Raw genomic sequence first — 26866 nt, 5'->3', positions numbered from 1 at the left:
GTGGACAGTCTCTGTGGCAAAGAGAAAACAGCAGACATCTAAGGTTTATCTCTTTATAATATAATTAGATGCATAAATGTACACAAGCTTTGGTCTGAGCTGTAGCATCACTGATGTCAACCACATCCATAAAAGGAGCAATGATGTACAATTGGTGGTCAGGTCACATGACTTAAAAATACTCCAGCCAAACATATTTGTGTGAAGGCCAAGATGCAAGTTCTTGGGTATGAATCACAGCAGCCAGACCAAAGTTCATGAACAAGCCATTAAACATCTGTTAACATCTGTGGATGAAATTAAAAAACATTTTCTTAGCAGTAACCTGGAACTCCATTAGAAAACAACTGAATACTTACAGAGAATAGCAAAACCTCTTGGTAGTAACAAAGGTCAGTGCAAAAAAACAAAACAACTGATGTTGAGACAGTATATAATGTAATATACAGTATAACTGAATGAAACAACAATATAAACATGTTTTACTATTAGGTCCTTGTACACTATATTATGGCTCAACTTCCATTTCTCAAGAACTTTTGCTGTGCGCATTTAAAATAATTTGACAAAGTCACTGCAATGGCTCTAAATTATGGCTGTGCATATGAAGAAATTTAGCTTGGATTCAGAACTGTGTGATAAAGGAGTCTGTCCTTGTTTTCTTAAATCTAGCTTACTACGTGCACATTCATAAACAAGCATTATAGGTAGCATTTATGTCATGGCCAGGGACTGTGTTCGAAAATGCAGGGGCTTCATTTTAGAACCGCTGTCAATCTGTGATGCTTCCAACCACTAGAGGGAGCTACTCTTCACAAACATGTGCCAATCACCATCTTAGGCTTATATTTCCACCTTATTTAACCTTGATAGGTGCATGCATATATACATGAAACACTACATTATTAAGGTGAAATCAAGCGTCAGACAAACAGATATAAAACTGGAACTATTTCTTTGAAATTGACAGCATCCCAACAAAACAATTTAAAACTTGAAAAAAAAAAAAAAAGCAGCAAAATACCCACAGAGTACCCACCGCAACCTGCCTGGAACTACCATAAGTATTTATACCAGTGACACATTGCACTATGCCTTCTCTGCTGCTGGTGGTGTCAACTTTAGCAATCCTTTTAAAAGTTCACATGCAAACTGCTTTGGTGCAACCTGGTTTAGTGGTCCTTTGTTATCAAGTATTGACCTAAAGATACAGTAAAGAAACTGTGTTATATTAACGATTTCTCATTATAGTTTGCCATACGTTTAAGATGTGTGAGCCTGCTCACAATTTACCATAAATGCAGTACAAATGTATAGGCTTTTGGTGCTTTAGCAAAAGACGACCTTACGCTGCAGCCTCAGAAGCCCTTGAGTTAGAGTTGCTACCCCTCAGTGCGCTGTGATCAGGTTAAGACACTTTGTTGGAACAAAATTAAAGTAACTGGAGATGAAGCAATGGTGAAACACGCAGCTGGTATTGGCTCACCTTATTTCTGGGTAAATTTGTCATTACCGTACATCAAACTGTCTCACACACTGGACAAGTTCATACCCTTGTTTTTTGTGCAGCAATCAGTAACACAAACAGCAGTTTTAAATACAAGTTTGACGCTTAGAAAAGTTAACTGCCCTTACAAAAAAAGGTGCAAGTATCACAGAAATCTGTACATATCAATGAAAAAGGTCCTGTCACACACACACACACGTACACACACACACACACACACAAACACACGGAAACCTTTGACACATGGAGTAGCTACTGGCCTTTCACTTCTTAAATGGCTTTGAAAATGAATCAAGCATTGACAGAGAGTTTGAATCATACTGACATAATCAGTAACACTTGAATGATACTTGGAAACTTCAAAAGGTCACTGATTTGGGCAGCTGCTGTCCACCTGGAGACACCTTGCAAAAGTCTGGGCTAGACTGGACCAGGGGTATGCCTACTGCTGACTGTCCTGAGGGCCTGGGGTGGCCCGGGGGAGACCCCGTGTACAACAGTGGTGCTGGGAAGGCAGAATGGTCCCTTGGGGCCCTGGGGAAAGGCTTAGAGTAACTGGGCGAGGTGGCTCTGTGTGTGTCTGAACAGCTGGCGGCACTACACTGGAAGGGAGTGAGTCTGTCAGCAAAACTAGGAGGAGGAGGGGGGATGATGGAGTCCTCCACCCAGCTGTCCTCTCCTACATATTCAGGCTCCTGTGGCAAACTGGGGAGAACGCACAGTGAGGGGGGAATAGGAGAAGGGGAAGGAGGGATAAAGACAGGAGGTGGAGGCAGAGGGTAGAGAGCAGGGTCGTAGTCTTGGTTTATGGTATGTGGAGGATTGCTGTGCATGCTGAGAATTTTGTCAGGAGTGGAGCTGAGCAGCCTCTCCAGATAGCGATCATCCTCATCAGCCTCCGACAGGTTGTCATACTGTGAGGTGTTGGAGGGCCGTCTGTCTCCCGTGGGCCCTGGAACGTAGAGAGAGACTGGGAACTTGGTCAGCTTTGGGGAAGAAAGTCTGGGAGAGGAGGTGGAGGTGGACAAGGAGGAGAAGGCATGGGGGGGAAGAGAAGGCTTTGGGGGAGGAGGTTTTTCCTGTGTGGCATAAAGAGACTTGGGTGGTTTTGGGCCTGGTTTTGAAGGCCTCATCTGAGTGACCAGTGGTGAGGCTGAGCGGGGAGAAGGAGAGTGGCGCTGGATCTCCAGACCAGTCCCAGTCCTTAGACAGGGTGATACACCACCCAGAGGCATTTGGTCATTCTCCTCAGGGTAAAAGAAAGGTGGAGGTGGCAGATCTGGAAGGTCTATGATCCCTTCCTCAGCCTGCACAGTAAAAGTATCCAAGGAAGTCGGTTCATAGGGTGGGGGCCAATCCTCAGTTTCTTCCTGGTTCTCTGGGTCTCCAGGCTGGCTCACCGGTTCGCTCGTGTTTTCTGTCTGGCTATACTGTGGATGTGGCTCCTTCACATCTCTGTCCAACCTGACCATAGCAGACGGTTTGCTTGCTTTTGGAGGTAATGGAGGCACTTTACAAGGCTCTACAGGAGAAGGTGTTCTTTGCGTATGGACTACGACTGGATCTGGTGAAGGCAAGGAAGGTGTGTTAGCGCCGGAGAGGCTTCTTGAGTCCTGGGGTTCTGGAGGAGAAGGGGTCTGGTGGAAGGTGATGCTGTCTGTTTGCTGGGTCTCTGTACTGGGCTGGCTGTGGGGCTGAAGATTTATTTTGACCTCCAGAGGAGAGTCAGGCTGCAGCGGCAGTAGGACAACCGGTCTCTTTTGACCCAGAGGTTTCTTTGGAAGCTCGTCTGACTTGGCTAAAAAAGGAAATGGAAGATAAGGAACACATCAGTAAAGGGGGAGGAAAAGCTTTATACAATAACAAAAATAAAAGAATATGAGAACACAACTGCACCTGGAGGAGGTTGGTCCAGCTTTTTACTGCGTAGCTCAGACATAGCAGTCTGTAACTGTTCAATCACCACATCATCAGGCAGTAAGAAAGAAGCAGGCAGCTGCTCTTGGAGAAACTCCCTCAGGTCCTCTAACTGAAGCTTCTGCAGACGCTCTGTTTGGACACACACAACAAAGACACAAAAGAGAGGCAATTTAACTCATAGAATGGGTGACACTAATCTATAAGGTTGAATGTCAGGTGACCTCTGATATGGTAAACCATTATTAGAAATTACATCATTAAAGACAGTACTACATGGCAGAGGCTTCTCTTTAAGCTACTTTACAACAACAGCCTGTCAAAAAAGTGCTTTTTCAAGAAATTGGCCAATGTGCTGAGGCGATGCTTGTGCAAACATCCAATGAAAAGTCGGCTTTCGATTCTTCTCCACAGCAACTAGCCACTTGCATTATGTAAGCCATCCTGTTAGGAGGCAGCCAAGCATGAGGCAGCGTGCCATGAAATCCGCACAGTTACATTTACTGTTATAGCAACAGCAGCTGTGGATCTGTCTGGCCATGAAGCTGGTTTGACTTATTTAGCACAGCACTGCAGATAATGCAATCAGCCTCATACTCACTCTTGTGTAACTTCAGGGTTGTATACGCCATGGCAGTTAGCATCTTCTCTCCCTCCAATATGTAAATGTCCCATAAACGCAGGGTGAGGGTGAATGGGGTCTGTTATGTAAAACACATGGCGGCAGAGAGTCAGTCTGATTAAAAAATAATATAAAACAACCTCAAGTGTGGTGCTAAGAAAAGCAAGGGAACACGCTGTAATATAGTAGTAATGCCTGAGTTTAAAAACAGAATACATCTGGGACTAGATATAAATTGGGAAGATCTGGATATGGATCGTTTGTGCTGTTAATATTCTACAACAGTTCATGTGTGAAATACTCACTCGGTCAATGAAGCACTGGAGAAACCATTTGGTGGTGTAAATCCCTGTTGTCATCTGCTCCTTGTCCTGTGGGGCAGGAATTAGTGAGAAATAGTCTCGATGGGAAGTCGCTCCTTATAATCTGTTCTCAGTTGTAAATCTTACTTTCCACATAGTCCTGACTCTGAACATGTGGCCTTTTGCAACATCCATTAATCAGATAATGAGAAATGACCAGATTAAATCAACTGCAGCCCATGACCTTCTAATTCATTATTGTAGCTCCATGGCTGCTGCATGGACAGAAAACATAAGTCATACAGATGTACTGTGACTCACCAGGTGTTTCTTCAGCTTAGGCAGCATTTTGGAGAGAATCAGGTCATAGTGGACCTGGAAACGGTGCAGCTTGGGAAATCCCGGGATGAAGAACCCTAGTACAAAGAAAAAAAAAAAGAATCAGCAGGCCATAAATGGTGAATGGTGATGGACATAGAGACATAATTAGAAATGAGTAAGTACATGAATAACAAATCAGCAGTGACCTCATATATTTTATGCTTTGATCCTATTATTTGATACGTCCAAACATCCCCACCCCCCTTCAATCTTCATTTCTTCCTCTGTCTCACCGTGCATTGCATGCTTGCTGTTGGTGAGGAGCTGGGACAGAGCCCAGAAGGCATCTTCCTCATTCAGGTACATGAGCAAGATGGCAACGATCTGACTCATCCCCTGGCAGTAGCTCACCTCCTGAGGGAACACGGGAGAAGAGACAGGTTCAATTAAACAGAATGGGAAAATGAGAGGAGTTATTCATAATTTAAAAGAGCACAGACATAGAGGGAGGAGAGCACCTGAATGTCTGATGTGGTCTGTGAAGGTAGACTGTGGATGTGTGCGGTTTTACTACACAGGAGGAGCTACAGACCATACATGCAGCTACAGGATTATAAACATTTTTACCAAAGGTTGTTCAAATATTTACTGAAGCCCAAAATACGTTCTCAGCAATGTCATGTCTTCAGCTTTCAAAACCAATTTGACTCCACCATGGTTCTGTGATTTACACTAAACACATTGCCCTTGGCAAGCATAGATACACAAAAAGAGACAACCACTTGGTATTTGTCCATATTAAGCAGATTTATTGCACAGCTAGAAATGGACACTCCAAAATATCCTTTCAAGGAAGTACAGTAGATTTAATTAGTGTTACACTTTAGTTACACATTCTCTGCATTCTTCTCTACCATCACATAGGTGAAAAGGACAAACACACTTTTCTCCCTTATCCCTCCCTCCCTCCTTTCTCTCTTTCTCGTGCTCTCCTACTGACCCAGATTCTTATGAGCAGTGTGTGAGAAGAGGGGAAAAAGGAAAACGGCAACAGCACATTTCCATTTCCTCTGGCTAAAACACCTCTACCACACAGGAACCAACTACAGAACCAAATCAGAAAAACAGACATGGACTGTATTTGCATATGGGGAGATGTACTATACTGTACAAGTGACTGTCTTTGGAAGTAGTGAAAAATGCTGATTACAATTTCCTAAAGCTTGAAGCCTCTTGTTTTATAAGAACAATCCAAAATCTCAGGATATTCACATTATTATTACATAAAACAAGGAAAAAAAATCCTCACGACTTAGAGAAACTAGAACTGGTTAATGTTCTGCATTCTGTACTTTGAAAAGCGACGATTTTGCTTTCACTTTACTAGTTTTACATGTAGAGTCAAAGGGAAACTTGGTTTAATGATGTGAGTGCTGAGTATAGATGTGGGTTCACTGGTGGTCTGACTGTTAACACTGTGTTGCTGTACATTCAGGCTGAGTCACACTCATGAATAAAAGATCTCACCCAAGGCTCTGAACAAGAACAAGAACAGATGGGTTTAGAGAGCTTGGCCTGTTCTTTGCTGTATGGAAACTAAAGCGCTTGGTGGACTTGCAGCTGTTGCGCCACTGGCTTGCTGCTTTTGCTCTACAGCCAGTTTACACAAGACTCCTCCATATTATGTAACACACACATATAAACACACACACACACGTAAACACACTTACCGTGTTGTAGACAGAGTAAGCTGCCAGTACGTGAAACAGCGCTTGCTGCCTTGAGAGGGAACAGAGAAACCACCAGTTAAAAACAAGGATGTGATTCCTTAGCAACAATTGAACAAGTTAAAACAATGTATTGGAGTACAGCTGACTCCCCAAGGCCACATGACAAATGATTACACAACCTCCTCATCCCTAAATTAACTCCATCAATCAGCACAATCAGACTCAAAACAGCTGCAGATATTTCTGAGGAGGCTGACAAACCTTGGCTGCATCATATCATCCTGGTCGTGTTTGAGTAAATCTGTGTGCGTGTGTGTATGTGTGGATAGTCTTTTCTTCTGTCCCAGGGAGACCTACACCCGAGCTATCCAACATTCCCCAGTGCAACAACACTTTATTTTACTGAAGGGCACGTGTGAAAGGACTTCTGTGATCTATTAGTGCTGTGGTGACACTCGGAATTTAAAAAAGACGGATCCTAAAAAAATCACATTTTTATGGATTTCTGCTTATAGGGAACAGTGAGATGACACCTAAAGTGGATTTTTTCTTCAAAATGATTTCACGTATGTGAGCAGATACTGTGATACATGAATATCATAAAAAGATTTTCATCATATAATTCCTTCCAAAGCATGCAGCTTCTACTCAGTTTCTATGACCGCAGGGGTGTGCGCTGCACGGCTGATTACATCTGGAGTTTCAACTGTTTCAGACAGAGAACACAAGGCAGCCATTGTGTAAGCGCATGTGTATGTGAGTGTGTGTGGAACAGGGGCATTAACAAATACAGTATAATGAAGACATAGAGAGGATGTCTCCCCTCCAGGCCTATATAGTAAATACATGTCTTACAGACAGTGACAGAGACAGGAAAGGAGCTTTAAATAGTTGTCAATGTCTCAGTGTCAGTGAGACAGCTGTTGACTTGCAGGGAAGGAGTGGGCAGCCAAGCAGGATGGAGTGGTGTTTTGGTCTGCTTGGACTGAGTAGGCCAAACTGAAGGGGAAGTACACTACAGAGAGCAAGAACGGAGCACTCAGTCACACACTCAGAATTAAACTGACAAAGACAAACCAGAAGCTATCACAACTGTCCCCACAATCACCAAGCGAAAAAGTGTGTTTGTGTTGCAAAAGTTATTATTTTTCTCTTTATTAGCATAATATGGATGTGTTGTCACCAGTTAACACTGTGGGCAGTGTTATTGCGCACACGTAAGTGAACATTTCTGTATGAATGCCATTTCCTGTGGTGCTTCGTGCAATGACAGGAAGGCTAATAAAACACTGAGAAGAGGAAACAACCGCTTTGGTTTTGTGTGTGTGTGTGTGTGTGTGTGTGTGTGTGTGTGTGTGTGTGTGTGTGTGTGTGTGTGTGTGTGTGTGTGTGTGCGTGCGTGTGTGTGTGTGTGTGTGTTGGGGGGAGGGGGCCGTTTCAAGGTTTAAACCAAAGGTCACACACTGCAGGAGAGTCAGTGAGGGCAAACATGAACATGTGAGGTGACACAGAAAACAAAAACAAGAACTTGACAAAAGAGGCTGAGGACATTTGATATGAAAGCTACCTATAACTGTGTCACTTCAGTGGTCAATATAAGCTGTGTGTTTGCTCAGGATAGGCACAAATTACTCAGGGTTTCTAATATAATTCATTAGGGTGGCAGTGATGTAAAATGAGGGAATGAAGAAGACCTCACACTGCATCAGTGGCATTTGTAGAAATACTTGAAATACAAGTTCCACGCAGCTTTCTGCTGAGTGAAGCTAAGAACTCACTTGACTCCAAAGCGATCCATAAACATAATGTGGTTCCTGAAGGTTCTGTTGACGTCTAAGTCGATCTGCTTGATCTCTGTGGAGAAGTCACGAGCATGCTGCTTCATTTCCTGGAGGACAGAAAAAGGACAAATACATTTTAGATGACAGACTAGATGACAGTTAGAATTGTCTCTTTTAAAGTATTTTAGAGGAACAGTTATCAAGATTCATACTTCATATTTTCCCTCGTTATCGCTTTTGACTTTTTCTATGTCCAAAAGCAAGGCCCACGCTTGGCCTCTCAGCTGAAGAGGGATGCCTTTATATACACGCTTCACCAACTGAAACACATGTGAAAGAGACATATGGGCAGACATGAAAAGGGACCCTCTAAGCGTAGAGATACAGTCTTCACCACAACAACAACAAGGAGAGGAGGGTCACATATCAATGCTGCTCTGTGGGGTGTTCCCTTATTAACCCTCTTGAATGACAAGGACTCATCACATGCACTTATGTATTTGCTTTAGCTGTCTAGACTGGAGAGAAGGGAGGGATAAAGGAATAAGCGGTGGTTAAAATGGGAATGGAAAACAGATTATTATGAGAAATGGAAATGATAAATCACATAGTTTAGCTGAAAAAGGGAAGCCAGGGCTAAATTGAGACAGTGGATTGGTGTGTCTGAGTTTGTTGATGTTTGATGTGTGTCACTGCTGAGTTACACACCTTTTCACTGTTCCTGTACTTGTCCCACTTCTTCACCATCTTCAGCCATTTCTCCACTCGCTCTAACTCCTGTTGCTTTTGCTGGGGAGATGAAAAACAGATATACATCTGGTCCACTGCATATGTGAAAGGGTTTAAATACTGTATATCCTGTGCAAGGTCAAAATCTGGACTTGCTATAGAAAGAAAAAAAACTGAAGTTCATACCTTCTCTTCAAGTGCACTGGGTGTTGGCAGTTCCTCTTCACTGGAGCAGAAAAGCAGAAATGCACAACATGTATCAGAAATAGGATAACCGAAGTTTAATAATAATATAAGACATCATCACAATGTGAAAAAGATGAGAGAGAAAGTGGAGCAGAGGCACAAATGAAGGTGTTCCCTAAGAATTCAAACCACTACAAGGAAGCTGCGAAGAGCTTTAAGTCAGGTAACTTACTGCAGGAAGCCGAAGCGGTCAGTGACCTTAAAGATGCTGTAGTCAGCATCCTCCCATGGGTCAATTTTGACACCGTCCTGCCTGCCCTGAAACATCCACATACCATAACCCGTGTATTAGAAAATATTGTATGCAAAATAAACAGTTTAAAAGTGACTTAAGATGGTGCTAGTGTAGCTGTAAACGGGTAGGTAATATTTTGAGACACGTGAATAGACTGATGACAGCATGAGAGAGGATGTTTCACGTTTTACCAACAGAGCTAGGTGTGAAAACCTAATTTTCAGGGGATTTTTTTTCCTGCCTTACTGGTTTATTCCAACAGACACTAAATGGACTAAACCTTTTTGTCCTCTCTTTCACATGTGGTCCTGTTTTCCCCTTCCTAACAGGAGCACTCAAAAGGGTTTTAACCCCAATTTGTGACACACAAATGCAAACATTCACCGCCATCCTGTCATTAATTGATCATTCCAAGTAATCCAGTTTCCACTGTCTGTTGGTAACAAATCTACTCTGAGTTCTCACATTGCAGGCGCCATTCAGGGCCTCGCTACGTAACAAAAATCATGATCTCCTCCGGTCTGGTTGACAATCAAGACTTTCATGAACAGTGTCCTTCCTGTGTACACACTCACCTTGTCATATTTAGAGATGATCTCAGCACGTTCCTCTGCTATTAACGTGTCTATGTCCTTCTTCATGTCAAAATCTGAAACAGAAAAAAAAAATAATCATCAGAATTGGCATAAACCATATCAATGTGACCAAATAATGACATTTATAAGATACTGTAGCCTGGTGATTTACTGATCTCTACTCTTTTTATTGTCTACAATATGGAGAGGGCATGGAATGATTGTCACATACATTATTAATTAATTACTAGGCATAAAATGGATATGTTCTGTTTTAATGTAAAACACGAACATGATAACAGTGGTGAAACGTTTTGGAAGGGTGACTGATTTCTGACAGGGGCTTGAACCTACAGATGGTCATGTGACTACTTTGTGCTATTGGTGGGTTTCATTTGTCTGAGAATTGTCCATTAAATCTACAAAAAACAAACAAGCAAAACAGAAGGTATATCTAGGCCACAGAGCAGGCATCACTTCAGGTGGTGAAACTGCAGTTGCCTTAAATTATTTAAGATGAAAAAGACCCCATTGCATGCTACATCTTCTCTCCATGCGTCTCACCATCAGATTAACATTAACTAACTTGCTTGCTTACTTATCCATCACCAAAACCCAAAAGAATCAGTAACACATCTGACACATCGCCATTCAAAGCCAGGGTTATACCTCTTCTCAGTACAATAGCGTGTGGTCACAAGGCCCACAACACACTTTGCACTTTTAAAATAAGTGCCGCTGCATGCTGGGGTCTGTAAGGAGCCAAGAGTGAAGAAGCCACAAGGTGTTCACCACCTTTCTGTTAATGTGTCCTGTCAGCTTATGCTGAGAAATTATTGGTGCCATCAGACAACAGCTTGTGTTCACAGATTCACAGTGTGAGGTGATAATTGGGGGTAAAGTGCACATTATGTGGTTATTTTTGAAATAAACAGAAGAAAAATAAGAATGAATCCATTTCACATTCAAGTGGTTTCATAAAGTATACAGAAAAAAAAGGCATTACACTTCAAACATGGTACATGTGACTGCCTCTGGCTGTTCAGGGTTTTTAAAAACAGTGTTCCTCACCTTCTTCCAAATTTGCTTAAATTTTAAATTCAGTTTATTTGTTTGATAAGGGCAGCTCAGGACAGGCTGAGGGAGGATCAAGATGGTTTAGACCAAATCTCTAAACCTCTCACAACACCAAATAATCTGTGCTATGAAATGCTTCCAAGTGAGCTTTCCCCTCTTTTCCCTCCTTGACTTTTGGATGCAGACTCAGATGGGTTCATTTTATACCGTTTTAAGCTTGAACAACTGGAAAAATACATACAGAAAGAAAGGATGGCGGATGGGTTAAGGTATGACACAGTGACAGCTGTGGGACTTTATGTTTCTACCGTGTGTATGCAAGTTCATACATATAGCAACCCATGCCTGTGTGCACATAAAGCCACACTGGTGCCAACTCACAGTACTCAAAAGACAAGAAAAGAAACAGAGAAGTGGCCAACTAAAGTCAGAGTGGTGAACCCAGAACTCAGATGCTCCTGGAGTCTCTCCCCCTCCCTTTTTCTCACAGTAACCCCCCCCCCCCCCCCTCCACCACCTGACCCCAGTCTGGCCCCTTTAAGCCTTCCCTGGGCTGATTTGCTCTGCCAGCACGGTTCGGCTGTTTAGCAGTTGTCAGGGCTGAATAAACACCCAAGAGAGAACAGCCTCACCGCTCCTTTGCCAGATCAGCATCTCAGAGGGATGTTTGGATATCAAGAATATGCCAGCTACACCTAGCAGGCACAGTAGAAGAAAACAGATAAAAGAAGTCGCACCCTTTGAATGTACTGTAGGCATTAAAGCATCAGGGTTAGAAACTACCCGCTACTTTATTTTAAGGAGCAGCTTACACAAGTAGGCCTTTGTTACGCTTCACATTTAAATGCTGTCATGGGACAAATGCCCAAGATGAGAAATTCAAGTAAAAGTCTTCAAATAGGGGGGGGGGCATATCTAAAGGGAATTAGGTTTTTAAATTGTTTTGTAGGTAAAACTAAGGCATTTAAAAATAAAATTAACTTTTCATAATTGATTTTCTTTGGAACCACTCAGAGGCTTTCTGGGACACTGTAACAAAATCTCTACAGGCGAGCCCAGTGCAACAAATGCTGTGCACCGAAGGATACTTTCACTGACGCCTGACAGCATATGAAGCCAGCTGAGGCCTCAGGTGGTATGTATGCCTGGAATGCCTTACAGCAACAGGTGTGAGGGCACCTGCCACCTCTCACAAAGACCCTTTAGCTTTTTTTTTTCCTGCAAACCCTTACACCTGGTGCTGACTAGGAGACATTTTGTCCTAAGCAATGTGACATTTCCCTAACATCATTTACATCTTGATCTGGAAACACGACAGATCAGTTTCAGAGGGTAGGTCGCAGGGCATGGAATTTCAGGATTCCTTTCACCCTGGTAGTGCACTGATTCTGGTGACATACAGTGTTGAAATATAATAAGCAGAGATTATCTGAAACCAGTTTACACTATACATTATTCTAACTATCATGGATGTTGTAAAGGTAAAAGGTAAATAATAATAATAACATTATTATTATAAAAAAACAAGGGGAAATTCATTTTTCTTCTGCAGTAGTATCAGGTACCAGAAACCTCAACCATATACCTCATCTCTAGCTCCACAGCATCCTGTCTTCTCCGTCAAAAGAACAGCTGAACCTGTCTAACAGGTGGTCAGTGAAACCAGAAACACTGAACAAATGGACTCTGCTGTTCTGTGCTTTTCTATTTTACCATTTCCCTTTTCTTGCCCACCTCAGGTCAGGATATTTCAGATTGTTTGGGGCATCAGCATATTTTTTCTGAAAAGCAGAGTGCTTACTGAAAGGTGGTGCCACTGACCTATATCATATAATAAGGGAAAATTGTCTGGCTGCTACTTTATATGCAGGCTACAAATCAAGTGTGATAAGGTTTAAAAAAGAAATTAAGGTAAATCTGGGGTCAGTAACTTTCTGTAAATTGTTGCTCTCTCCAGTAATGGAAGTAATTAAAATGGCATCTGAACTACGAAAACCTTTTACATAAGAGCTGATGTGTTGAAGCCCATTTGCATATTATGTTTATATGAATAAGCCACTGCAAAATCTGAAAAATATGCCAACTGCCACAGTGGACATACAGTATATTATTGATTTAAATATGTGAAAATATAAACATTGTGTGGAATGCAGCATAATCCCATCACTTCTCACTGCACCTGGTAAGTTGTAACATTGCTGCCGTTGGTAACTAGGATACACAGAGCTAAAACTATATTTGTTGGCAAATGGATACCAGACAAAAGCAAAGCAAAAGTTGTGAGAATTATTATAAGCAAAACCCAACCAACTTCAAGGTCCATCCCATTTTTTGTTGCTGTCTACTGGGTATATTGGTGTAAAAGGTCTGTTATGCTTCATCTTTAGGTCCCAGCTGCTTACTTCCTGTGTTGAGTCTCCAGACTACTGATAGTATTGTGTTGGGTTCAGGAAGAAAAGGAAACCAGTGACTGCCACTCCTTCAACAACAGGTTCAATGAGAACTGCAAAAAGAGTATGACAACAAAACAGGTCTTCCTCCAACCAAGAAAAAACCCTTTTACTGACAAAAGCCTCAAATTATCCTGACCTGGCATTTTATAGTTAGCAAAAAAGATGTGAGTAAGACCACATGGTGGTCAGTTCACATTTACACTCCCGGTATTTTGCTTGTGAGTCACCAACACAGCTGAGGCTGTCCTCAATGGGCACCCTGTCAAAAAGCATTACATCCCCTGGTTGGTTTCAAGAAATGTACTTTGAACAGCTCTTTTCAAGTGGTGACAATAAAGGTGGGTAGTTGTGGTGCAACTGGCGGAAAAAAAGTGAATAAGCAGCAGAGAAGGTCCCTAAGTGGGAGAGATATCGTGCGAATACAGTTGAACATCACACTTGGGGGAGTGTATAGTACGCAGGAGTGTAGGCGTGAGGAAAAGACATTAATAAAGATTTAAATGATTTAGAGATTTTAAGAAAGATAAACAATTGTTGATTTCAAGCAGAATGTGAGCTGGGAGTTTAGTGCAGAGAGATGACAACAGGTATTCACATCTTTTACGTGAAAAAAAAAATACAGATCCTTTCATATATGTTTAAAAATGTAGCAGTGATGAGAAAGTGGTAGGTTGCCAAGTTTAGACAGTGAGCAAACAGTGGGCTAGAACAGCAGAGTTAATCCCACTGAATCTGCAGTGAAAAAAACACTTCCCTGTATGGCTAAATTTTGATGATCTGGTTGCTTACAGGATACAACAAGTTTGCGCCACAGGCCTAGGTGACATCATTTCCTGTTATGACATAGAGCTCTAAATCTAGCTTGCATATATAAGCTCTCAGTGCGCTGTTGTAACCACAAACAGCTTCAGCAAAGCATTCTGAATCACATCTGGCTAATTATATGCTTTTAAGCTGCAATGATGCAGACAAAATGTCCTTCGTTGATTTATCACCAAATTTTCATATCTCTAAACGTATTGCATCTTTGTGCTGCGTTCGGCCTGGGTATGACCCAAATGATCTGAGGTGTCATTGATAAAGCCATAAATAATTAGACTGTCGTGAGGTAGAATTATTAAGACAACTAATTTTACTTCAGGAAGTAAAGCTGTAAGATGGTCTCTGCATTGGAATCCAGTAAGCCAGAGGTGTCCAAACTGTTCCACAAAGGGCCGTGTGGTTGCAGGTTTTTGTTCCAACCAAACAGCAGCACGCCAGACTTGACTCATTTAATCAACTGATCTCAGTCTTCAGACAGCTGATTGGTCAAACTGTGTGCTCTTCATTGGTTGGAACAAAAACTTGCAGCCACACGGTCCTTTGTGGAACAGTTTGGACACCCCTGCAATAAGCCATTTATTCCTGTCTTAGAGTCTAATACGCTAGCTGAGGGTAAACAAAAATTTTAAACATAAGGAAAATACAAGAAATAGTAGTTGTCTACACAAAGAAACCAAACCAACTACATTAAATTAAAATGAGAGTATTGCCCTGAAATTTAACACACTTTCTGGTGTGTTTATTTATTTTTTACCCCATCTCACTGGGATGATAAAGCCCAAGTCCTCTATATATTTCTCCTAGATCCATGACCATCTCTAATTTGGCTTGTAATTAATTTTAATCTGAGTAGCAGTCAGATTTAAGACAGAGGATTATACAAGAACAAATTTAGAATGAAAGCCTGAGATTAGAAGGAGCCTGGCAGTGGTGAACATACTGTGAGATCCTGGAAACTCAGAGTGCAGTGATGTACCCATGACTGACAGTTTGGGTTAGGTGAAGGGTACGCATGTGTGTATCAGTAGACTGACACTTTGAGATGAAACCCTCAAATGAAACGAATTGAATGAAAATGAAAGATTTATCGATCACTGAGATATAATCACATTTTCATTTTCACTAACTGTTTTCTATCTGGCTGGCACTCAAAACCCTAACCCCAGATTGCCGCTGGCGTGATGAAGCAAATGACGCCAGATGTTTAGTTTTCTTTTACCACTGGATGATTAGTCAATGCTGTGTGGTCAGCCAAAGGGCACTGGCTCTGTGATCAGACAAGTTTGGGCCGTGAACTCATTCAGCCTAGTTACCCTCACAAAGCGCATTCCTGTACGATGCTGAGCCTATCATACATCTGTGTCATTTATTATTACTTTATCATAAACCATCATCTGCCCTTCATGAACTCATAATACACTTCCCAGTTGGTTACATTGGTTTGAAATAACCACCCACTAATTACCAAATTCTAACTATTAATAAATTATATTTTAAACTTTTTTCTTTTGTATTACATTTGAAAAGATCTAAAATTAAAAACTCAAAACAATATGAATTGACACCTAGTGCTATATCAAGGATATATATAACAGATAAAACTTTATCCCATATATTTTCATTCAGACATTCATGTCTGTGTGATACCTTCTTAAGATATCACAACACACACCACATTCACCTGATTTGACACCTCTTTTGACTTTGGGATTCAAATGATGTGAATAAGTGTAACTGAATGATTTTGGTAATTAATAAACAATAAACTTCAAAGAATGTTCTGCAATGCAGTGCATGTTTTCATCCCTGTCATTACATTAGCTTAATGCTGTAGGCTCATGGTAATTGTGGAGAACAAGTATCATTCCAGTTCGGAAAAAGGAAGGAGGCTAACAAGCGACCACATGGCTCCAATTTCCACATGAAGAAGTCTGAAGTCCCAGATGGCTTCAGAGCTCCAGTTTTTAATGGGTGTCAGACACACAGTGTGTGTATGTAAGCATGCATGTGTCTAAAAGAAGGAGAAAATAAAAAGGGAAAAAAGAAGAGAGAGCTGGAGAGAGAGAGAGAGAGAGAGAGAGAGAGAGAGAAAGGGAGAGAGAGAGAGATCAGGATCACTAAGAGGTTTCTCTATTTTTAGCAGGAGCGAGGTAGCTATGAAAATAGATCAGAAATGTTTTACTTGAGTTATAGAAGGACAGGTAGCCACAGTGTTACTGACAGACTAGCTCCTGTTCCAGGTTCACATATTCCTGCAACGGACCGCAATCAAATTCACCCTCACCACAACTTAAGATTTTTTTGTTGTTGTTGTTGTTGATCCTCTCACTATAATGTTGACTGGTGGTTAAAAATGCATTTACTAAACAGGAAGAAGATAAGGTATCACTAAGTCACCACACAGGAAATCTAAGCAGGCTGGTACGAGATGTTCAACACCAGCCCCATCTTTAAAGGAAGGTATGGCCTCCAGATGGAACTTCAGAGACACAGCAAAGCGGCTCAAACTGGATGACTATAGGCTTGATGCTCCAGTGTAACCCAGAGAATGATTCAGTATGAGTATACACAATTACAAGTAACTGGTAAGAAAAACAAAAAACACCCAAGTTGTACTTGTCATCTTCAAGCATGTTCCAAGTATTGACCAATCATTACATATTCAGTGATAATGTGAATATAGCCAAGATGCATCAGCACCATCTGCACCCTTTATAGACATAACAAGAATGGAAATGTCAAAACCCTGTGCTACCCAACATATGTTTTGCAGGTGTGATGATGTATAGACAATGGCCAATTGTTTACCCCTAATCCCAGTGGTTCCTCTCAGGAGTTGTTCAAAGAGCAAACCACTGTGACGGTATAAAGTAAGGAATCAACTTAAGAACAAGAATGATACCGAATCAGACCAATGAGAGAAAATCTAACTGCTTGATAGCCAGCCACAGAGTCTCCTTAACAAGAGATTCCTTGTCTTACTTGTTTTCTGAGGCTCTCTTTCCTCTGTCTCCCTCTCGTTCTTTTGTAAAGCTGTAGTGTTTGTGTTTATGCATGGAAAATAGCAGCGACACAAAGACTGTGTGACCCACGGGCGAAACATCCAGAGCACAGGGGCTGGGGAAAAGCACAAGGCTCAGAATAGCTTGTTGTCCCCAAGGGGCTTTTCTCCTCTGCTCCACTCTATATTATCACTGTCATTCTGCCTTATCGTTTTTCCAAAGCTGAGGACACAGAACATAGGTTCACCAACAACACTCACCATCCCGAACTATCCAACCTTTTCCCCATCCTGACAAAGGAAATAACAACCTGGAGTCTGAGGAAGGGGGCATGCTATCACTTCACTGACCTGGGCTGAGAACTCTGGTCCCTGCTACTGCCTCCCCCCATTACCTGGGGGGAGAGAGGGGTGTCTAAATATAACAATGACCACACAAAGTTTTAGATGCTGGAGCAGCAGGCCAGCCAGAGAGGCCCTGTTTCCCAGAGTGGCAGCACTTTTTTTCAAGGGGTGGTATGAGGAGGACAGGAATGTCAAGGGAACAGTATTCATAAACACAAAACCACAGGACCCTGCTGAGAAAGCCACATTCTCATAAATGGATCCTCTTCTTAGCAAGGATGGAGTCATAATACAAAAAAACGAATCCAGTGGAATGCTCTCACTCAGAATCTGAGTAACTAGTGCTATTACATGATAAACAACTATTGTTATTTTCTAAAAGCTTTGAAAACTCGAATTATATATAAATATTTGATCTATTCAAATATGAAGTTAAACAATTAATGATAAACAGTTAAGAAAGGAAGAAGGGAAATGCCCAGTGTTTAGGGAAGTTATGCAACCTCACAGTTACGGTCATGTTATTTTTAAATTCCATCTTGTATCTAATAATTTCCAAAAACATCCTTACAAACAATCTGCTTCTACTGCAGCAAGATGAAAGTGGTCAGTTCATCAATAAGCTCATGACTGAGATCTAATAATGCTTCTGCTGCCCGTACACCACTACAATCCCCTTGCTGCACCACAGCATAGCACTAGTTTTTACAACGCCAAACAGATTTAATAATTCAAGAAGGTGAACACATAGTGAGCATGTTACCAAATGAAAAAGGCCCAAACGTGCAAAGTTAGCTGGTCTTGAGTCAAAATCTAAACAGAAATTATGATAGGTTCACTGATGCACACTCCATTGGTATCATAGTTTTTATGTACAAATCATGTTTACAAGCACAGAGAGAGAGGATTATGCTACAGGGAAGAGAGGCAGCCTTACACTGGAGGGAAATTGTAATTTCACTATGATTCAATAACAGAAGGAGGTTAAGTATTTGGAGCAAAAACAAATTTGAAGTGCCATCTAAAAAAGACACAAACTAGAGGCAATCAAGGCAAGCATAGAAGGGAAATTCCAAGATAGCCCAGTTTAGCCCTTATACAAGTGCCAAAAGACAAACAACTATTTGGGTTATTATCCCATGGAGCCATCGCTCATCTCCTTAGTGGTGCAGCAGTTTTCAGGCTGAGAGACAATCTACCATCTCAACAACAATGTGACCTCAATTTAACTAACGATAGAGCGTGGTGAATAGATTTGGATAATTTATAGACAAACGGGCTCATGCAAATGTCACACCGGTTTCTGGCAGAGACTCATGCGACAGCCCAAATGTAATGGGCCAACACACGATGGTGCTGTATAAATATCACTTTGCGTGGCAAGTAAAGCTGCAAATAACAATTATTTTCATAGTCATCTAATCCGTCCTTTTTATAAATAATTGATTAATGTTTAAATGTTTAAAAACAATGCTTTAGCCTGCTTGGCCATCATTCACCACATTCTTAATAATTATCATTCTTTGTGTTGTATATGAATATCCTATAAAGACACTAATAGTCATGATCATCATTGTGGCATTGTGAAGATCTAGGTATTAGGTCTGCAAAGTAACACCTAGGTGTGGTGGCATAGGCTTGAGAACCTTATAACCTTGGACAAAATAAGCATGGATGCAGATGTAGGCTAAAGCCTTTCTTTTTTGTGGTTTGCAAAAAAGCTTCACTATCTGCTGCGTTTTGTGACACTGCTGTGTTTGTAGGCCTTTGACGTTCATCATAAAGCCGCCATTCAGGCAGACAAAAAGGCTATTGATGTCTCTCCACTGAAATAATATTATTGCAACAGAATACAATGAATGCTGCTGATTGAAGGGAGTTATGAGGGAACCACAGATGTACATCAAATTTGGTCTCAGAGTAAGACATTAGGATTTAGTGACAGTAAAACTATTAATCGAATTAAAAAGATATATTTCATTAGTTGAGTTGTGTTAACCAAAGTATAGTTTAACTTACTGTGTGCATTGCTGGTTTAATGCTTTCATCCAGAAAAGAAATATATATATCAATGGCTTTTAATGGCTCATAGTGACATAAGTAGTGATTCACAACAGAAAAATAAAAAGAACTTAATCATCAACACTGAGTATACAAAAGAATAGGATAACATTGCTGACTGAGGCCCATTCATGAGCATAAAAACCAAATAAGGGATCACATGCCTCACACGTGGCTCATATCCTTTTGGCATCAGAGAGGGCAGTCAGATCATTGTTCAAGACCACATTCAAGCACCTGAAAGCTTTCTACAAATAAATGTTCAGTTCACATGTGTTTCTTAAATTCAAAACTCTAGCTGGATTCAGAACAAAGCACAAAGTTAAGGATTTTCCTTGGTGTTTACAAAAATATACATTTAGGAATGTAATTATATATATGTACACACAGGAAAACACATCCTGTATATCGGACCACCCTCTTTGAAATGCCCTAGTTGTCAATGGGCATTACGGTAAATCCAGGAAGCCTCTCAGATGAAAGGTGAAATGTCTTGAGAATCTACAACCAAGCCCAGTTGCCCTCGATTCAACTCTTTTTGGAAAATCATGACCTGGATGACTGAGACTCTTCACAAGCGCACCACAGTAAAAGAGACAACTGGTCAACTCACTGGGACTTGAGCTCTGAACAATGCTTCTCGTTTCAACAGAAATCAGATATCAAACCATTTTACACCAGTAGGAACAAAGACCAGAAAGAGGGATGCAATGAAAGGGACAGAAATGCTGAGGACTCACCATTAGCAACGTGCACATCTGCTACATTAGACTGAAAACAAAAACACAATGAGGGGGGTAAATGACAGTACAACAATGAGTACCAGACATCTGGCAGAGGATGAGAGCTGGATCCTGCTGGAGATCTTTGACTCAGACTGTCTGTATCCTCCCCCACTCCATAGATGAACCAGTGAAATGCCCAGTTAACCTTCCAGAGGGGACCACGCATGGCATGACATGTCATGTCATACAGACCAGTCACTGGCCTACTTTTGGATTCTGGAGCATCTGTGGTCTGTGTAGTGGGGTATATAGGGTAAATTCCTGTTTCTCACACGAGAAGAACTATGTAAGTGTATATATATATGCGCCCTGATATCTCGACCACATGTATAGTTCCTTATTTTGACACTTATCTCGTACCTGCTATGTATACATTGATTAAAATGCGGAACTTGAAAATGTCAGGAAATCTTAAACAGACTGAGAATTGGCTCCATACGCAGACCAAACAGTAAACATGCTGTTGAAGTGGACAACTAGTAAAATAAGGAGAGTGAGAGTCAGATGCCATCACAGATACATTTGTCTAGGCAGGGGTTTACGTGCCCTTTAGCTGCTGGAAAGCCCGTGAAGAGTGGTGCAAAATCAGAAATTCCCCAAGAGAAGCGCTCATTCACCGTCCTTACCACAAAGAGGTTTTTAAACTGGCCATCTACTCTTACAGTAAACCGTTCCCAGAATAAGAACCAGCAAAAATCTGCATCTCAATAACACGTTAACTAACGTTATCCACCAGCTGCACACGAGCGAGTAGCTGTTACAATTAGTGGGGAGTGTTTCCTTTATTGGTTTCCAGTGAATTAGTCAAGTTGTAAAAACATAAAAGGACCAGATAAAGAGACTCAGGCGACACGTCTTTAGTGGCCACCCGCATACTAACCTCTCCAACGCTAATAACTGTGTAAAGAGTGACGAGTAAACAGTGTACTGTAGTAGAGATGCTAACAGTTCAATAGCAAACCGTCGTCGCCTCTTACCTTTTGGAGCGATTTCCCTTCTTCTGCTGCGCTGTACCGACAAGTAGAAACAAAATCCACTATTCTCATTCTCTCCCTCGCTTTCCAGGGGAGCCGTCACCCAAACGCTGTCACTGTGCTCAAGGCTTGTCCCCCGACTGTCGACTAACTCCGCTCAAACCGATGCTGGTCACCACGGACTCGCCCCCCCACCAAAGCCCAGCACAGCTCCACATGCCGCGAGCTGGCCGCAGCTGTCTGGCAGGCGGCACACCAGTGACAGTACGACGCACGCGCACGAGCAGCGGCGGGAGGCGCGATTTTTATGGACCGACATTGAGGGAGCTGAGGGTTCCCTGTTTTATGTGTGGCAACCGACTTAAAACACGGTAAGTCATCATAATTGAACGGTGTACGTTTTAGCAAATGCACTATTTAAATCTAAACAATTAAGCAGTTTCCCAGTTTTGTCCAGATATTTAAGCTGAGGTTTTGATGACAACAGAAATCTCTCCAACTTAAAGATGGTTAGCAGCAGCGGTTAGCTTGATGTATCTTGACACATCCATGTTATTTGGGTATTTAGCAAACACCGATTTTTTTTTTTAAACTTCAAAGTAAATAGCTGCAAGCGAATTAGTCATAAAACATTTGACAAAAAAAGAAAACAAGTTGTCATCTTGCGCCCTCTGTTGGATAAACCCTAGACATACAGGTGATACTGGGCTGCCACTGCCACATACTTTATCTGGGTCTAATGTCAAATCCGTTTGGCCTGCAAAGTTAAATGAAGCGAGGTTTACTTATGATCCTCATCACAGGTTATGGCCTCAGTCCACAAATCACCCAAATAATTCTTTTTTCCTACTTAGATTGTTTAATTTAGCTTCTACCCTAGCACCTATTTGTGAGCCCCATAGAGGTAAAGCTATCCAGACGTTCACAACCATGTTTATACTTATCTCTTGACCCCTTTGAGGGTCCTGACCCCCGGTTGGGAACTACTGATCTAAACTAAGAAAGACAAGGTATGTAATGACATAATTTATGCCATGTGTTAAACAGTGTTGCATGACAATGATTATCATGCTGATAATAATGGCAAGGTCATGTCACATATGTTCAGGTGCAGGGGAGAAAAAGAAAAAAAGAGCATCTTCAAGGCCAAGTACATGCTTAACACGTGCTTAACATGTGCTCTTGTGTAGGTCATAGGAAAGGACATAAGGATTATTCTGGGTACAACTTGAAAATGAGCAGTTCAAATGAAGTTCAATTGAAGTTCAAATGACTACTTCAAAATCATTAAAATGAAACAGTCTGAAAAACAGCTTTTGACAGTTGAAAATTTATCCTAACTGTAGAAATGTATTTTTGCACCCCTGACCACTTGGCACATTTAACAGTACTCTGTTTGGCTACACAAACATGGTCTGTTGACAGCACGCCACAGTGCTGTCAACAGTAATCTTCAGGCCTGGACTGGTAATCGGGCATACTGGGCATTTTCCCAGTGGGCCGACAGTCCTAGGGGCCGATGCTGTTTGTTTGGTTGGTTTTTTTAAACTTAGAGCATCTTGTGCATCTTGGCGAATGTGAGTGTGTATTTGTGTGTGATTCTCAGTCTGAAAATAACTGGCTGAGGCCTGTCCAGGTCTACGACCGATTTCTCTTAATTTTCGTGTCATTTTATTCAACCTAAAAACAAAGCATGAGAAATTATTTCTTGTGCTGACAAGTGAAGGAATCTGAACTACTTGGTACAACTTGGTATTTAAATGAGAAGGAATCACCAGACCAACATACATACATACGTACATACATAAAAACCCAGTTTCTGCATGTAGGTCCCTGTAATGTAAAAATCTGCAGGACTCTATCTTAATCCAAAGCTGTGCATATGAACCTACTATGGTGAAGCCCTGGATCAAATAACATTATTTCATCAACCACCACAATACTCTACAGAAGCTGGAAGAAGTCCTAGTCATCAAGGCGACTGACACAGGTTTGTGCGAAAGCTGTAGAAGTAAAAAAAGAGTCAAAAATTAGAAAAATGTAAAGTGTCACCAGTTGTGAAAAAAATACTCAATCCTAACACTGGACTCAAAGTATAGATTTTCCTTGTTGAATATTACTCAACTACACATGAAAGTTGCTTGGTCAAAAATTTTTTATTTTTTATTTTTAAGTACTGTAGGGTATTTGCTTTAAAACATACTTAAGTATTCAAAAGTACAAATTACAAAGTACATTTTCTAATAGCGATACATTGCTGTACTGGTTCCACAATGCATTCACATGCTGGGAGAGGGGACGGCTCCCACACTCTCCCAACCCTGACACCCACCTGAGTCTTTTTGAACAGAAATAAATGTTGGCACTGAAGGATACGATTTTTCCATAATCCCTTGCGTTAATTCAGACACCCTGGCCTTTGGTCAGGGTGCCGCCCTCTACAGCCATACAATGAGACACCCTGGCCTTTGGTCAGGGTGCCGCCCTCTACAGCCATACAATGAGACACCCTGGCCTTTGGTCAGGGTGCCGCCCTCTACAGCCATACAATGAGACACCCTGGCCTTTGGTCAGGGTGCCGCCCTCTACAGCCATACAATGAGACACCCTGGCCTTTGGTCAGGGTGCCGCCCTCTACAGCCATACAATGAGACACCCTGGCCTTTGGTCAGGGTGCCGCCCTCTACAGCCATACAATGAGACACCCTGGCCTTTGGTCAGGGTGCCGCCCTCTACAGCCATACAATGAGACACCCTGGCCTTTGGTCAGGGTGCCGCCCTCTACAGCCATACAATGAGACACCCTGGCCTTTGGTCAGGGTGCCGCCCTCTACAGCCCATACAATGAGACACCCTGGCCTTTGGTCAGGGTGCCGCCCTCTACAGCCATACATGAGACAACCCTGGCCTTTGGTCAGGGTGCCGCCCTCTACAGCCATACAATGAGACACCCTGGCCTTTGGTCAGGGTGCCGCCCTCTACAGCCATACAATGAGACACCCTGGCCTTTGGTCAGGGTGCCGCCCTCTACAGCCATACAATGAGACACCCTGGCCTTTGGTCAGGGTGCCGCCCTCTACAGCCATACAATGAGACACCCTGGCCTTTGGTCAGGGTGCCGCCCTCTACAGCCATACAATGAGACACCCTGGCCTTTGGTCAGGGTGCCGCCCTCTACAGCCATACAATGAGACACCCTGGCCTTTGGTCAGGGTGCCGCCCTCTACAGCCATACAATGAGACACCCTGGCCTTTGGTCAGGGTGCCCCCGCCCCTCTACCGCCATACAATAGACACCCTGGCCTTTGGTCAGGGGTGCCGCCCTCTACAGCCATACAATGAGACACCCTGGCCTTTGGTCAGGGTGCCCTGCCCTCTACAGCCATACAATGAGACACCCTGGCCTTTGGTCAGGGTGCCGCCCTCTACAGCCATACAATGAGACACCCTGGCCTTTGGTCAGGTGCCGCCCTCTACAGCCATACAATGAGACACCCTGGCCTTTGGTCAGGGTGCCGCCCTCTACAGCCATACAATGAGACACCCTGGCCTTTGGTCAGGGTGCCGCCCTCTACAGCCATACAATGAGACACCCTGGCCTTTGGTCAGGGTGCCGCCCTCTACAGCCATACAATGAGACACCCTGGCCTTTGGTCAGGGTGCCGCCCTCTACAGCCATACAATGAGACACCCTGGCCTTTGGTCAGGGTGCCGCCCTCTACAGCCATACAATGAGACACCCTGGCCTTTGGTCAGGGTGCCGCCCTCTACAGCCATACAATGAGACACCCTGGCCTTTGGTCAGGGTGCCGCCCTCTACAGCCATACAATGAGACACCCTGGCCTTTGGTCAGGGTGCCGCCCTCTACAGCCATACAATGAGACACCCTGGCCTTTGGTCAGGGTGCCGCCCTCTACAGCCATACAATGAGACACCCTGGCCTTTGGTCAGGGTGCCGCCCTCTACAGCCATACAATGAGACACCCTGGCCTTTGGTCAGGGTGCCGCCCTCTACAGCCATACAATGAGACACCCTGGCCTTTGGTCAGGGTGCCGCCCTCTACAGCCATACAATGAGACACCCTGGCCTTTGGTCAGGGTGCCGCCCTCTACAGCCATACAATGAGACACCCTGGCCTTTGGTCAGGGTGCCGCCCTCTACAGCCATACAATGAGACACCCTGGCCTTTGGTCAGGGTGCCGCCCTCTACAGCCATACAATGAGACACCCTGGCCTTTGGTCAGGGTGCCGCCCTCTACAGCCATACAATGAGACACCCTGGCCTTTGGTCAGGGTGCCGCCCTCTACAGCCATACAATGAGACACCCTGGCCTTTGGTCAGGGTGCCGCCCTCTACAGCCATACAATGAGACACCCTGGGCCTTTGGTCAGGGTGCCGCCCTCTACAGCCATACAATGAGACACCCTGGCCTTTGGTCAGGGTGCCGCCCTCTACAGCCATACAATGAGACACCCTGGCCTTTGGTCAGGGTGCCGCCCTCTACAGCCATACAATGAGACACCCTGGCCTTTGGTCAGGGTGCCGCCCTCTACAGCCATACAATGAGACACCCTGGCCTTTGGTCAGGGTGCCGCCCTCTACAGCCATACAATGAGACACCCTGGCCTTTGGTCAGGGTGCCGCCCTCTACAGCCCATACAATGAGACACCCTGGCCTTTGGTCAGGGTGCCGCCCTCTACAGCCATACAATGAGACACCCTGGCCTTTGGTCAGGGTGCCGCCCTCTACAGCCATACAATGAGACACCCTGGCCTTTGGTCAGGGTGCCGCCCTCTACAGCCATACAATGAGACACCCTGGCCTTTGGTCAGGGTGCCGCCCTCTACAGCCATACAATGAGACACCCTGGCCTTTGGTCAGGGTGCCGCCCTCTACAGCCATACAATGAGACACCCTGGCCTTTGGTCAGGGTGCCGCCCTCTACAGCCATACAATGAGACACCCTGGCCTTTGGTCAGGGTGCCGCCCTCTACAGCCATACAATGAGACACCCTGGCCTTTGGTCAGGGTGCCGCCCTCTACAGCCATACAATGAGACACCCTGGCCTTTGGTCAGGGTGCCGCCCTCTACAGCCATACAATGAGACACCCTGGCCTTTGGTCAGGGTGCCGCCCTCTACAGCCATACAATGAGACACCCTGGCCTTTGGTCAGGGTGCCGCCCTCTACAGCCATACAATGAGACACCCTGGCCTTTGGTCAGGGTGCCGCCCTCTACAGCCATACAATGAGACACCCTGGCCTTTGGTCAGGGTGCCGCCCTCTACAGCCATACAATGAGACACCCTGGCCTTTGGTCAGGGTGCCGCCCTCTACAGCCATACAATGAGACACCCTGGCCTTTGGTCAGGGTGCCGC

At 43.4% G+C, this 26866-nt stretch overlaps 1 protein-coding gene across 1 annotated transcript; it reads right to left on the bottom strand.

Annotated features, from left to right (window-relative positions):
* Window positions 1–39: 39 nt before the first annotated feature.
* Window positions 40–21720, bottom strand: si:dkeyp-19e1.3 (USP6 N-terminal-like protein). Its single transcript, XM_041037632.1, has 15 exons — window positions 21487–21720; window positions 20465–20495; window positions 9966–10039; window positions 9328–9413; window positions 9096–9135; window positions 8889–8969; window positions 8393–8500; window positions 8178–8287; window positions 6400–6448; window positions 4963–5083; window positions 4670–4764; window positions 4352–4417; window positions 4026–4125; window positions 3404–3556; window positions 40–3305 (listed from the first exon to the last, which is right to left on the bottom strand). The coding sequence occupies exons 1-15, from the start codon at window positions 21553–21555 to the stop codon at window positions 1867–1869; spliced, it is 2622 nt and encodes an 873-aa protein (XP_040893566.1). The 5' UTR covers window positions 21556–21720; the 3' UTR covers window positions 40–1866.
* Window positions 21721–26866: the final 5146 nt, after the last annotated feature.

The sequence above is a fragment of the Toxotes jaculatrix genome, chromosome 5 (assembly GCF_017976425.1).
Source record: "Toxotes jaculatrix isolate fToxJac2 chromosome 5, fToxJac2.pri, whole genome shotgun sequence".
Classification (NCBI taxonomy): Eukaryota; Metazoa; Chordata; class Actinopteri; family Toxotidae; genus Toxotes; species Toxotes jaculatrix.
Note: the sequence above shows the minus strand (reverse complement) of the source record. Positions and strands in the feature narration are given on the sequence as shown.